Source organism: Coregonus lavaretus (assembly GCF_964263955.1).
Source record: "Coregonus lavaretus genome assembly, contig: HAP1_SCAFFOLD_233, whole genome shotgun sequence".
In the NCBI taxonomy this organism is placed as follows: domain Eukaryota; kingdom Metazoa; phylum Chordata; class Actinopteri; order Salmoniformes; family Salmonidae; genus Coregonus; species Coregonus lavaretus.
The window spans coordinates 368,987-384,036 of record NW_028166362.1 but is presented as its reverse complement, the minus strand read 5'-3'; the positions used below and the strand labels follow the sequence as shown (position 1 = coordinate 384,036).

At 39.0% G+C, this 15,050-nt stretch overlaps 1 protein-coding gene and 1 long non-coding RNA gene across 2 annotated transcripts in view; both read right to left on the bottom strand.

Annotated features, from left to right (window-relative positions):
- LOC311114824 (uncharacterized protein) overlaps nt 1–15,050 on the bottom strand; it is a gene marked incomplete at its 3' end in the record, with an annotated part of 83,858 nt that overhangs the window by 26,753 nt on the left and 42,055 nt on the right. The window contains exons 9-10 of the mRNA XM_084190057.1: nt 11,255–11,371; nt 6,391–6,507 (exon numbers count right to left, since the gene is read on the bottom strand). Coding sequence (XP_084046183.1) covers nt 6,391–6,507; nt 11,255–11,371 — 234 coding nt within the window. The remainder of the gene's footprint in view (nt 1–6,390; nt 6,508–11,254; nt 11,372–15,050) is intronic.
- Nucleotides 1,728–3,648, bottom strand: LOC311114835. The gene is made up of 3 exons (XR_014611161.1): nt 3,149–3,648; nt 2,006–2,168; nt 1,728–1,914 (listed from the first exon to the last, which is right to left on the bottom strand). It is a non-coding gene; the product is annotated as an uncharacterized lncRNA (long non-coding RNA).

Genomic DNA, 15,050 nt, shown 5'->3' with positions numbered 1-15,050 from the left:
CCTGTTGGAAGGATGAAGTGGGTTTCTGTCTCACTTCTGGGTCTGCTGAAGGTTGAGCTGGGATCTTGTCACTTGGTGTCTGCAACAAAATACAACAATAAATATTCTGTATTATAATCTAATTAATTAAAATTGAGAAAATCATCAGTGTATATACACTGCTCAAAAAAATAAAGGGAACACTTAAACAACACATCCTAGATCTGAATGAATGAAATAATCATATTAAATACTTTTTTCTTTACATAGTTGAATGTGCTGACAACAAAATCACACAAAAATTATCAATGGAAATCAAATGTATCAAACCATGGAGGTCTGGATTTGGATTCACCCTCAAAATTAAAGTGGGAAACCTGCTCCTGATGAGGTGGCGGATGGTCTCCTGAGGGATCTCCTCCCAGACCTGGACTAAAGCATCCGCCAACTCCTGGACAGTCTGTGGTGCAACGTGGCGTTGGTGGATGGAGCGAGACATGATGTCACAGATGTGCTCAATTGGATTCAGGTCTGGGGAACGGGCGGGCCAGTCCATATTATCAATGCCTTCCTCTTGCAGGAACTGCTGACACACTCCAGCCACATGAGGTCTAGCATTGTCTTGCATTAGGAGGAACCCAGGGCCAACCGCACCAGCATATGGTCTCACAAGGGGTCTGAGGATCTCATCTCAGTACCTAATGGCAGTCAGGCTACCTCTGGCGAGCACATGGAGGGCTGTGCGGCCCCCCAAAGAAATGCCACCCCACACCATGACTGACCCACCGCCAAACCGGTCATGCTGGAGGATGTTGCAGGCAGCAGAACGTTCTCCACGGCGTCTCCAGACTCTGTCACGTCTGTCACCTGTGCTCAGTGTGAACCTGCGAGAGCACAGGGCGCCAGTGGCGAATTTGCCAATCTTGGTGTTCTCTGGCAAATGCTAAACGTCCTGCACGGTGTTGGCCTGTAAGCACAACCCCCACCTGTGGACGTCGGGCCCTCATACCACCCTCATGGAGTCTGTTTCTGACCGTTTGAGCAGACACATGCACATTTGTGGCCTGCTGGAGGTCATTTTGCAGGGCTCTGGCAGTGCTCCTCCTGCTCCTCCTTGCACAAAGGCGGAGGTAGAGGTCCTGCTGCTGGGTTGTTGCCCTCCTACGGCCTCCTCCATGTCTCCTGATGTACTGGCCTGTCTCCTGGAAGCGCCTCCATGCTCTGGACACTACGCTGACAGACACAGCAAACCTTCTTGCCACAGCTCGCATTGATGTGCCATCCTGGATGAGCTGCACTACCTGAGCCACTTGTGTGGGTTGTAGACTCCGTCTCATGCTACCACTAGAGTGAAAGCACCGCCAGCATTCAAAAGTGACCAAAACATCAGCCAGGAAGCATAGGAACTGAGAAATGGTCTGTGGTCACCACCTGCAGAACCATTTCTTTATTGGGGGTGTCTTGCTAATTGCCTATAATTTCCACCTGTTGTCTATTCCATTTGCACAACATCATGTGAAATTTATTGTCAATCAGTGTTGCTTCCTAAGTGGACAGTTTGATTTCACAGAAGTGTGATTGACTTGGAGTTACATTGTGTTGTTTAAGTGTTCCCTTTATTTTTTTGAGCAGTGTATATAAAGCGGTGACAAAATACATGCAAGAAGGGACATGTATTTATATATTTTATAATTCTTTGACAGATCCTATACATTATAATATATTAAAGCAGATGTACTTACCAGAGCACGCCATGGCCACTGAGATTCTCCATAATCATAGGTTATTTCACTCTCTGCTTGAATGTTTTCAATAGCAAACAAGCAAAGATGAGGTTTACATTGGACTGTCATCTTTTTCATTTTGCAATTTGGTGACCTGTGGGCATCATTTACCAGCCGCCCCAGTGAACCGTCTTCGCAGGATGCATCTATGCTAAAATTGAAGAGGGAAACAGATTTACGTTTTCTCCACAAAACATATAAACATATAGAGATTAACTGATGTCTTATAGGGCTTTACTTACCACCATGAGCCATTGTTCCATTCAAAATCAAACAAGAAAGCATTTTGCTTTTCTGTATACTTCCCCTGCCTCTTGTCCCGTTCATATTGCGATATAAACTCCCCACGGTACTCAAGGACAAAGGATCCCTTTTCAATTGGTGCTGAGGCAAATACACCACGTCCTGATACAACAAAGTTAAGAACTTAGTATCAAGTAATCCAGTTCAAATTAGGTTAATGAATTGCAGATGATCAGACCCATTTAGCCTGCTTATCAATGTGTATGATTTAATATTTAGGGGAAAGATCCATTGCAGGGGTGCAAACTGGTAAGGACCCAAAAAGGTGTCAACATTAAAAATAAATTTGGTCTGAAAACTATGAAAATCACGAGGAGACGTATTTTATGTTGGATTTAATGACAGATCTACAGCTAAAAACGGAAAAGCCGAAACAATGGCGTTAAAGCGGGGCAAAAAGAGATGTGATCCCAGGTAAGGTTCCAGCAGTTATCACCGCTAGACCTGCAGTGACTTGCACCGCTGAGTCTGCCTTTGACTCCCCGCTTTAGACCGCTTTATTGCAGACTTTGTATTTAAGGACATTAGCGTACACAAAAAAGTCCCAAATCACACAGGCTGGGATTACGCACCCACTCGTGTTGTGAACATGATTCTCTGTCGGTAGGCCTACTCGGCGGTGCATTTTCGCTGTTAACTTGAATGGTGCCGTATTTGTTCTACGCGCTGATACGCATCATTCACATGTATTGTACATTTTTATCATTTAAATGCTTCTACATTCCGTTTATTGATGGGGTTGTTATGATCAAATGTTAAAAACATTTTTTGAATTTAAATCACATTACCGGCTTTCACACATAGCACGAACGGTCTGCCGACTGGCCAAGGAAATTACCACCAATATCACACATTCTAATAGAAGTTGGGAGGTGTAGTTCATAAATCTTGAATATTTTTCCCCATCCCCCAACTGCTTGCAAAAGAATCACAACATAACTTCTGAAATTGGATGTTAAAGCCGTATGTGTCTAATGCAGCGGTACGCAGTGATTTTTTCACTTGTGTAAGAATTGAATGTGTTTCAAATGACATCCCAATATGGTATGACCCAATAAGTGTAGCGTGTGTGTATAACATACCTTTATAGTCATTGATCCATTTGACTTTATAACAAGGCTTGTCACTTCCAGAAATAATAAAATGAATAGCCTCAGCCTCAGGACTAAGTCTGGCTCTTCGTTTTGACATGCTCTTCAATTGCACATGTGCTCCTCAACTAGAAAACATCTACATTGGATGACAAAAAGTCAGCGAGACAAATACAGAAAAGACTAATACTTGATTTGAATTGAATAAGGATATATCAAATGGTATTAGTCTGCCTTTAGTCATATCGTGCTCATGTTCTTACTAATGCAGTATCCGGTTAGCTTATTAGGCTAACCGATCAGTGCAAACCTTATGCAACTGCAATCACAATAGCAATCTTTTCACAGTAAGCACAGTAAGCAATCTTAACACCTTCAAAGATATATACTGTTATAAAAGTATAGTACTGTAAACTCTACAAATAACATTATCTGAACTGAACAACCAATATCATCACTTTGGCTTTAAATGGAAAAACATGATAGTGCTAAGTAACATTTACATTTACATTTACATTTACATTTTAGTCATTTAGCAGACGCTCTTATCCAGAGCGACTTACAGGAGCAATTAGGGTTAAGTGCCTTGCTCAAGGGCACATTTACGTCATTTAGCAGACGCTCTTATCCAGAGCGACTTACAAATTTGTGCATTCACCCTATAGCCAGTGGGATAACCACTTTACAATTTTTTTTTTTTTTTTTTTTTTTTTTAGCTAGCTAGCTTCGTGCTACACCCGGCACCACCGAAAACAATGCTAACCTACAATAACTACCCACAACAGCCCACGATGCCTAACTATGACACCATAGCTAACTAGTATGCTAGCATCTAATAACACACAGTTTAGCACCAATACTTGGTTACAACAAACTACCAATAGTGTGTTAACACACTAAACAGATAATTCGTGTCCGTGTCTAGTTCCTTTCATAACGCAGCAATAATTAAACGTTGGCTAGCTAGCACAAATATATTGTATTTAGCTGCTACAGTACAGTTAGCTGGTCGTGTTGGCTAGCTAGCAATGGCTACTGTGTTGACTTAGTTTGAAAAACGGCTAGCTAGCTAGCTTCGTGCTACACCCGGCACCGCCGAAAACAATGCTAACCTACAATAACTACCCACAACAGCCCAAGATGCCTAACTATGACACCATAGCTAACTAGCATGCTAGCATCCAATAACACACAGTTTAGCACCAATACTTGGTTACAACAAACTACCAATAGTGTGTTAACACACTAAACAGATAATTCGTGTCCGTGTCTAGTTCCTTTCATAACGCAGCAATAATTAAACGTTGGCTAGCTAGCACAAATATATTGTATTTAGCTGCTACAGTACAGTTAGCTGGTCGTGTTGGCTAGCTAGCAATGGCTACTGTGTTGACTTAGTTTGAAAAACGGCTAGCTAGCTAGCTTCGTGCTACACCCGGCACCGCCGAAAACAATGCTAACCTACAATAACTACCCACAACAGCCCACGATGCCTAACTATGACACCATAGCTAACTAGCATGCTAGCATCCAATAACACACAGTTTAGCACCAATACTTGGTTACAACAAACTACCAATAGTGTGTTAACACCTTAAACAGATAATTCGTGTCCGTGTCTAGTTCCTTTCATGACGCAGCAATAATTAAACGTTGGCTAGCTAGCACAAATATATTGTATTTAGCTGCTACAGTACAGTTAGCTGGTTGTGTTGGCTAGCTAGCAATGGCTACTGTGTTGACTTTGTTTGAAAAACGGCTAGCTAGCTAGCTTCGTGCTACACCCGGCACCGCCGAAAACAATGCTAACCTACAATAACTACCCACAACAGCCCACGATGCCTAACTATGACGCCATAGCTAACTAGCATGCTAGCATCCAATAACACACAGTTTAGCACCAATACTTGGTTACAACAAACTACCAATAGTGTGTTAACACCTTAAACAGATAATTTGTGTCCGTGTCTAGTTCCTTTCATAACGCAGCAATAATTAAACGTTGGCTAGCTAGCACAAATATATTGTATTTAGCTGCTACAGTACAGTTAGCTGGTCGTGTTGGCTAGCTAGCAATGGCTACTGTGTTGACTTTGTTTGAAAAACGGCTAGCTAGCTAGCTTCGTGCTACACCCGGCTACTTACAATACTACCTACAATACCTAACTACAACTACCTACCTACAATCTAAATACATGGTTTAAGCTTTACTCAACACCATATAAGAAGCCAAGCTTACCTCCTGCTAGAGAAAACACAACCTCTCCCGACCACAGCTACCTACCTGTGGTCAAGAACACTTAAATGTAAGAACAGCTTAGATAATAACTATCTCTTTAGTTGTAAATGAAGAAAAATAAATGTATTACCTTCATTTCTCTTGCACTTCTTCCAGTTCTGAATTTTCCATGTGGCAAAAGTCCTTTTCATTCCTTTCAGCTAATTTGCTAACATTAGCTTATCTGGCTAATTGATGCTAAATTACGTTTTTATTTGAGGGATTTAGGGGGATTTTATGATAATAAATAAATAATATGCCATTTAGCAGACGCTTTTATCAAAAGCTTAGTTATAGTTGACTATGATGACATGTATTATGTGTATTCAAGTAAATCTATCTTGAATAGTTGGAAAGTGTGCTCAAACAAAATCAGGATATGTCTTGTAACTAAAGTGTGTCACATGACTAAAGTGTGTCACGTGACTAAAGTGTGTTTAAAGTGTGTTAATGTTCCAAAACTGACCACTAGGTGGCGTATTCACAGGTGAGCAAAAAGAGTAAACACACACACACACTTCAAATCATGAGATTGTGAAATTTAAAGACTTTTCAGATTTTTGGTTTAGGGGCATTCTATGGTCGTCTAGAACACTGTAGTGAGCTCGGAAAAATGAGGACTCCAAAAATGTCCTCATATTTCCAAGCGTCCTGACATTGAAGGTGAGTTGTCATAAAATTGTCTTCATATGTCACCAAAACGAGTACACACACACACACACACACACACACACACACACACACACACACACACACACACACACACACACACACACAGGGAGGGAGGGAGGGAATGTTGTGTTAGTTTAATACTGTTTCAGGACTATGAAAATGGAAAAAAGGATTAGCCTATGGATTATGAAAAAAACACAAATAAATGGTAAAATGGGAGAGGAGAAATGACTAGAGACAGTGTTGTTTAACTCACTGACCATGACCCATGAGTTCTTCTTACCTTTGTTCAGTAGAAAAGTCTCCCTCTCTAAACGTTATAGGTTGTTCCATAGACCGGTCACTCTTCATGGACACACAGCTGGGTACAGGGGAGGCTGGTCTCTCCTGCTTGATTGGGCTTCAACACAACAGAGACAAACATTACATCTCTCATCTACCCTGAGCTCAGATGGGGAAACATAAGAAGAGTTTCATTCCAAAACGCTATATATCCATTTTCAGAAATGTTGGTAAATTAGATTTTATTGTTTGAAGAAATTTTGAAAGAGATTGGTGTGTTCTTTCACTATCTAATCATGGCATGGGGTTGGTTGTAAAATGACACACTTGATGGTTTAATTTCAGAGATTGCCTCACTCTCATAGAAATAAAAATATGGGATGCACACAGTCAAATGTAACAAAAAACGACATTTGTAATACATATACAGAACCAGTCAAAGAAAACATTTACATTTAACATTTTAGTCATTTAGCAGATGTTCTTATCCAGGGCCCGGTTTCTCAAAAGCATCTTAAGGCTAAATCATCGTTAGAACCTTCGTAGGAGCCGATTAATTACAAAGTTGCCGATGTCTTTGCAATTGATACAAACAAGGACGTATAAAATGATGCTTCAAATGAAAACCGAGATAACTGCATTAAAATATAAACAGTAGGCTATAGTCCTATTTCAATCATATTGGAATATATTTCATGTTCAATCAATTGAGTTCTATTCTGCTACTGTCTGTAATCTGTCTCAATATATTTCATGATGTGTAGCCTAACATGTGAACAATGATTCAAATCTGTGATTTAGAATAAGCCGCCTCAATATTTGCAGCTGTAGGTGGTAATATCTCTCTAGAAGCTGATCCGTTATCAGCATCGTGTAATAATTATAATGTTAAGGAAAGATTTGAATGGAGAAAGCTGATCTGAGAGCAGCGCTCCCTTTCTTTCGATCCTATCAGTATTGATACATGCTCCACCGGACATCCAACCTTGTCGTGCTGCTAATCCAGTTTCTGCTGGTCTTCCTGCAGCTATGGAACCCTGACCTGTTCACCGGACGTGCGACCTTGTCCCAAACCTGCTGTTTTGACCCTCTCTCTCTCTCTCTCTCTCTACCACACTTGCTGTCTCGACCTCTGAATGCTCAACTATGAAAAGGCAACTGACATTTACTCCTGAGGTGCTAACCTGTTGCAACCTCTATAACCACAGTGATTATTATTTGACCCTGCTGGTCATCTATGAACATTTGAACATCTTGAAGAACGATCTGGCAATAATGGCCATGTACTCATAAACTCAGCAAAAAAAGAAACGTCCCTTTTTCAGGACCCTGTCTTTCAAAGATAATTCGTAAAAATCAAAATAACTTCACAGATCTTCATTGTAAAGGGTTTAAACACTGTTTCCCATGCTTGTTCAATGAACCATAAACTATTAATGAACATGCACCTGTGGAACGGTCGTTAAGACACTAACAGCTTACAGACGGTAGGCAATTCAGGTCACAGTTATGAAAACTTAGGACACTAAAGAGGCCTTTCTACTGACTCTGAAAAATACCAAAAGAAAGATGCCCAAGGTCCCTGCTCATCTACGTGAACGTGCCTTAGGCATGCTGCAAGGAGGCATGAGGACTGCAGATGTGGCCAGGGCAATAAATTGCAATGTTCGTACTGTGAGACGCCTAAGACAGCGCTACAGGGAGACAGGACGGACAGCTGATCGTCCTCGCAGTGGCAGACCACATGTAACAACACCTGCACAGGATCGGTACATCCGAACATCACACCTGTGGGACAGGTACAGGATGGCAACAACAACTGCCCGAGTTACACCAGGATTGCACAATCCCTCCATCAGTGCTCAGACTGTCCACAATAGGACTGAGGGCTTGTAGCCCTCACCAGACATCACCGGCAACAACGTCGCCTATGGGCACAAACCCACCGTCGCTGGACCAGACAGGACTGGCAAAAAGTGCTGTTCACTGATGAGTCACGGTTTTGTCTCACCAGGGGTGATGGTTGGATTCGCGTTTTTCGGCGAAGGAAAGGGCATTACACCTTTTTCATGATGTCCATCCGGTTTGCTTCTATATGCCATATCTTTCTAACTGTGCTCTTTCCCAAAAGCTCCCAACATACAACCTATATACTTATTATGGACACAGTATGCTTACATTATTAGCTATCTTTGTTATTATTTGTTGTTATTTGTTATTAGTCCCATCCTTCAACTCTATTCAATACCTCCCATCTATCTCTTAACACCATCCATATAGGATTTCTATTTGCCATATATATTTCAACCGTACTGTGATGTTTTACAAAAGTTCTGAACCTTTCTATTCTCATTGCTTCTACAGATTGTGAATTAAAAATAAACATTTTTGCTAAAAGTATTATTATATTATTGATTGATTGACTATGACTTTTCAGATCACCCAGTAATGCTATCTGCAAGGTTAGCTCTAGGTAAATATTGCAATCCTTTAGCCATTCCTGGACCTGTGTCCAAAAACAAGCTACAAATGGACAGAACCAAAACAAATGATCTAACGATTCTGTCTCTTCACAGCAAAATATGCAGAGCTGGGAAGATTGTATACCCCATATAAATAACATTCTATTGGTAGCAAGAATTTTATATAATAATTTAAATTGCAAGATTCTAATTTTTTAATCCAGTGTCGTTTTGCGTGTCAGTTCATAAACACTATGCCATGGGATTGGTACGTCAAAGATCTCTTCCCAACTATTTTGCAATCTATATGGGACGGCTGTCAATCCTTTGGTCCTTAAGTGAAACTGATATACTTTTTTATTTATCACAGTTTTCCTTAACCAATTATGTTCTTTAATGCAAGGCCGATAGACAAGTTCCTTACTTTCTCCCCCTTCCACTTTCCTCTTCCACTTTTGCGGTAAGGCTGCAATTATTTGGTTGTAATTTTGGGTAGAGCAGATATTTCCATATGTTTTTGTTAGCTGCATGTGCGACATAACTCCACCAGTCCTACCGATGATATCATTTACGAAGATTATAACCTTTTTAAACATTCTGTCAAAAACTAAAGGTTTTTTGTCAATTAGTATATTTGAATTTAACCACAATATTTGTTGCATTATTTGTTCTGTCATTTTTGGAGGATTAAATTGAAATTGCAACCAACTTTCTATGGCTTGTTTTAGAAATAGTGACATTTGGGAGATTATTTCCTTTTCAAATAACTGAAAGTGAGAGGTTGTAATCTGAATAAAGGGAAAAAGGCCTTTCTTGAACATTGGGTGAGACAATCTTAGTAATTTGCTTAAGAACCAGTTCGTATTTAAGTATAACTTTTGTATGACTGAAGCTTTTAGTGATAGGTCTAATGCTTTAATATTTAATCATTTCTGTGCTCCGAATTCATATTCATTATATAAATATGCCCTTTTAATTTTGTCTGGCTTGCCGTTCCAAATAAAATAGATTTTTTTTTTCTCATATAATTTAAAAAACTGTTCGCTAGGCGTAGGCAAGACCATAAGCAAATAGGTAAACTGGGACAATACTAAAGAGTTAATCAGGGTTATTTTTCCACAAATTGACAGGTATTTTCCTTTCCATGGTAGTAAGATCTTATCTATTTTTGCTAACTTTCTATTAAAATTTATTGAAGTGAGATCATTTATTTCCTTTGGGATATGTATTCCGAGTATATCCACATCACCATCAGACCATTTTATTGGTAAACTACATGGTAATGTAAAATTTTTATTTTTTAGTGATCCAATACGTAATATAGTACATTTGTCATAATTTGGTTGTAATCCAGAGAGGTTAGAAAATGTATCTAGATCCTCTATGAGGCTGTGGAGGGATTCTAGTTGTGGATTTAAAAGAAAACATGAATCATCAGCGTACAATGACACCTTTGTTTTTAAGCCCTGTATTTCTAATCCTCTGATATTATTATTGGATCTGATTTTAATAGCTAACATCTCGATGGCCACAATAAATAGATATGCCGATAGTGGACAACCTTGTTTCACTCCTCTTGACAGTTTAAAACTTTCTGAGAAATAGCCATTATTTACTATTTTACACCTAGGGTTACTATACATGATTTTGACCCATTTTATAAGAGATTCTCCAAAATTGAAATGCTCCAGGCATTTATATATAAACCCCAGTCGAACTTTATCAAATGCCTTTTCGAAGTCTGCTAAGAATAGCAGGCCTGGTTTCCCATATTTTCCATAGTGTTCTATTGTTTCCAATACTTGCCTTATATTATCTCCAATGTATCTTCCATGTAAAAAACCTGTCTGATTAGAATGAATAATATCCGACAATACATTTTTAATTCTATGCGCTATACATTTTGCTAGGATTTTTACATCACAACACTGAAATGTAAGGGGCCTCCAATTTTGTAAATGGACTGGATCTTTATATTCCACAATTTAGTTAAAAAGAAACAAAAAGTAGCTAAATAAACAAAGGAAATAGTAACATAATAAAATAATAATAAAGAGGCTATAAGGAGTACCAGTACTGAGTCAATGTGCAGGGGTACCAGGTAGTTGAGGTAATATGTACATGTAGGTAGGGATAAAAGTGACACGTCAATCAGGATAGAGATTACATCTCCTCATCCATGGAGTGCACACAAACACACACACACACACACACACACACACACACACACACACACAGGGAATGTTGTGTTAGTTTAATTTTGTTTCAGGACTATGAAAATGGAAAAAAGTTTTAGCCTATGGATTATGAAATTAACAAAAATAAATGGGAAAATGGGAGAGGAGAAATGACTAGAGACAGTGTTGTTTAACTCACTGACCATGACCCATGAGTTCTTCTTACCTTTGTTCAGTAGAAAAGTCTCCCACTCTAAACGTTATAGGTTGTTCCATAGACCGGTCACTCTTCATGGACACACAGCTGGGTACAGGGGAGGCTGATCTCTCCTGCTTGATTGGGCTTCAACACAACAGAGACAAACATTACATCTCTCATCTACCCTGAGCTCAGATGGGGAAACATAAGAAGAGTTTCATTCCAAAACGCTATATATCCATTTTCAGAAATGTTGGTAAATTAGATTTTATTGTTTGAAGAAATTTTGAAAGAGATTGGTGTTTTCTTTCACTATCTAATCATGGCATGGGGTTGGTTGTAAAATGACACACTTGATGGTTTAATTTCAGAGATTGCCTCACTCTCATAGAAATAAAAATATGGGATGCACACAGTCAAATGTAACAAAAAACTACATTTGTAATACATATACAGAACCAGTCAAAGAAAACATTAACATTTGACATTTTAGTCATTTAGCAGATGTTCTTATCCAGGGCCCGGTTTCTCAAAAGCATCTTAAGGCTAAATCATCGTTAGAACCTTCGTAGGAGCCGATTAATTACAAAGTTGCCGATGTCTTTGCAATTGATACAAACAAGGACGTATAAAATGATGCTTCAAATGAAAACCGAGATAATTGCATTAAAATATAAACAGTAGGCTATAGTCCTATTTCAATCATATTGGAATATATTTCATGTTCAATCAATTGAGTTCTATTCTGCTACTGTCTGTAATCTGTCTCAATATATTTCATGATGTGTAGCCTAACATGTGAACAATGATTCAAATCTGTGATTTAGAATAAGCCGCCTCAATATTTGAAGCTGTAGGTGGTAATATCTCTCTAGAAGCTGATCCGTTATCAGCATCGTGTAATAATTATAATGTTAAGGAAAGATTTGAATGGAGAAAGCTGATCTGAGAGCAGCGCTCCCTTTCTTTCGATCCTATCAGTATTGATACATGCTCCACCGGACATCCAACCTTGTCGTGCTGCTAATCCAGTTTCTGCTGGTCTTCCTGCAGCTATGGAACCCTGACCTGTTCACCGGACGTGCGACCTTGTCCCAAACCTGCTGTTTTGACCCTCTCTCTCTCTCTCTCTCTCTCTCTACCACACTTGCTGTCTCGACCTCTGAATGCTCAACTATGAAAAGGCAACTGACATTTACTCCTGAGGTGCTAACCTGTTGCAACCTCTATAACCACAGTGATTATTATTTGACCCTGCTGGTCATCTATGAACATTTGAACATCTTGAAGAACGATCTGGCAATAATGGCCATGTACTCATAAACTCAGCAAAAAAAGAAACGTCCCTTTTTCAGGACACTGTCTTTCAAAGATAATTCGTAAAAATCTAAATAACTTCACAGATCTTCATTGTAAAGGGTTTAAACACTGTTTCCCATGCTTGTTCAATGAACCATAAACTATTAATGAACATGCACCTGTGGAACGGTCGTTAAGACACTAACAGCTTACAGACGGTAGGCAATTCAGGTCACAGTTATGAAAACTTAGGACACTAAAGAGGCCTTTCTACTGACTCTGAAAAATACCAAAAGAAAGATGCCCAAGGTCCCTGCTCATCTACGTGAACGTGCCTTAGGCATGCTGCAAGGAGGCATGAGGACTGCAGATGTGGCCAGGGCAATAAATTGCAATGTTCGTACTGTGAGACGCCTAAGACAGCGCTACAGGGAGACAGGACGGACAGCTGATCGTCCTCGCAGTGGCAGACCACATGTAACAACACCTGCACAGGATCGGTACATCCGAACATCACACCTGTGGGACAGGTACAGGATGGCAACAACAACTGCTCGAGTTACACCAGGATTGCACAATCCCTCCATCAGTGCTCAGACTGTCCACAATAGGACTGAGGGCTTGTAGCCCTCACCAGACATCACCGGCAACAACGTCGCCTATGGGCACAAACCCACCGTCGCTGGACCAGACAGGACTGGCAAAAAGTGCTGTTCACTGATGAGTCACGGTTTTGTCTCACCAGGGGTGATGGTTGGATTCGCGTTTTTCGTCGAAGGAAAGGGCATTACACCTTTTTCATGATGTCCATCCGGTTTGCTTCTATATGCCATATCTTTCTAACTGTGCTCTTTCCCAAAAGCTCCCAACATACAACCTATATACTTATTATGGACACAGTATGCTTACATTATTAGCTATCTTTGTTATTATTTGTTGTTATTTGTTATTAGTCCCATCCTTCAACTCTATTCAATACCTCCCATCTATCTCTTAACACCATCCATATAGGATTTCTATTTGCCATATATATTTCAACCGTACTGTGATGTTTTACAAAAGTTCTGAACCTTTCTATTCTCATTGCTTCTACAGATTGTGAATTAAAAATAAACATTTTTGCTAAAAGTATTATTATATTATTGATTGATTGACTATGACTTTTCAGATCACCCAGTAATGCTATCTGCAAGGTTAGCTCTAGGTAAATATTGCAATCCTTTAGCCATTCCTGGACCTGTGTCCAAAAACAAGCTACAAATGGACAGAACCAAAACAAATGATCTAACGATTCTGTCTCTTCACAGCAAAATATGCAGAGCTGGGAAGATTGTATACCCCATATAAATAACATTCTATTGGTAGCAAGAATTTTATATAATAATTTAAATTGCAAGATTCTAATTTTTTAATCCAGTGTCGTTTTGCGTGTCAGTTCATAAACACTATGCCATGGGATTGGTACATCAAAGATCTCTTCCCAACTATTTTGCAATCTATATGGGACGGCTGTCAATCCTTTGGTCCTTAAGTGAAACTGATATACTTTTTTATTTATCACAGTTTTCCTTAACCAATTATGTTCTTTAATGCAAGGCCGATAGACAAGTTCCTTACTTTCTCCCCCTTCCACTTTCCTCTTCCACTTTTGCGGTAAGGCTGCAATTATTTGGTTGTAATTTTGGGTAGAGCAGATATTTCCATATGTTTTTGTTAGCTGCATGTGCGACATAACTCCACCAGTCCTACCGATGATATCATTTACGAAGATTATAACCTTTTTAAACATTCTGTCAAAAAATAAAGGTTTTTTGTCAATTAGTATATTTGAATTTAACCACAATATTTGTTGCATTATTTGTTCTGTCATTTCTGGAGGATTAAATTGAAATTGCAACCAACTTTCTATGGCTTGTTTTAGAAATAGTGACATTTGGGAGATTATTTCCTTTTCAAATAACTGAAAGTGAGAGGTTGTAATCTGAATAAAGGGAAAAAGGCCTTTCTTGAACATTGAGTGAGACAATCTTAGTAATTTGCTTAAGAACCAGTTCGTATTTAAGTATAACTTTTGTATGACTGAAGCTTTTAGTGATAGGTCTAATGCTTTAATATTTAATAATTTCTGTGCTCCGAATTCATATTCATTATATAAATATGCCCTTTTAATTTTGTCTGGCTTGCCGTTCCAAATAAAATTGAATTTTTTTTTCTCATATAATTTAAAAAACTGTTCGCTAGGCGTAGGCAAGACCATAAGCAAATAGGTAAACTGGGACAATACTAAAGAGTTAATCAGGGTGATTTTTCCACAAATTGACAGGTATTTTCCTTTCCATGGTAGTAAGATCTTATCTATTTTTGCTAACTTTCTATTAAAATTTATTGAAGTGAGATCATTTATTTCCTTTGGGATATGTATTCCGAGTATATCCACATCACCATCAGACCATTTTATTGGTAAACTACATGGTAATGTAAATTTTTTATTTTTTAGTGATCCAATACGTAATATAGTACATTT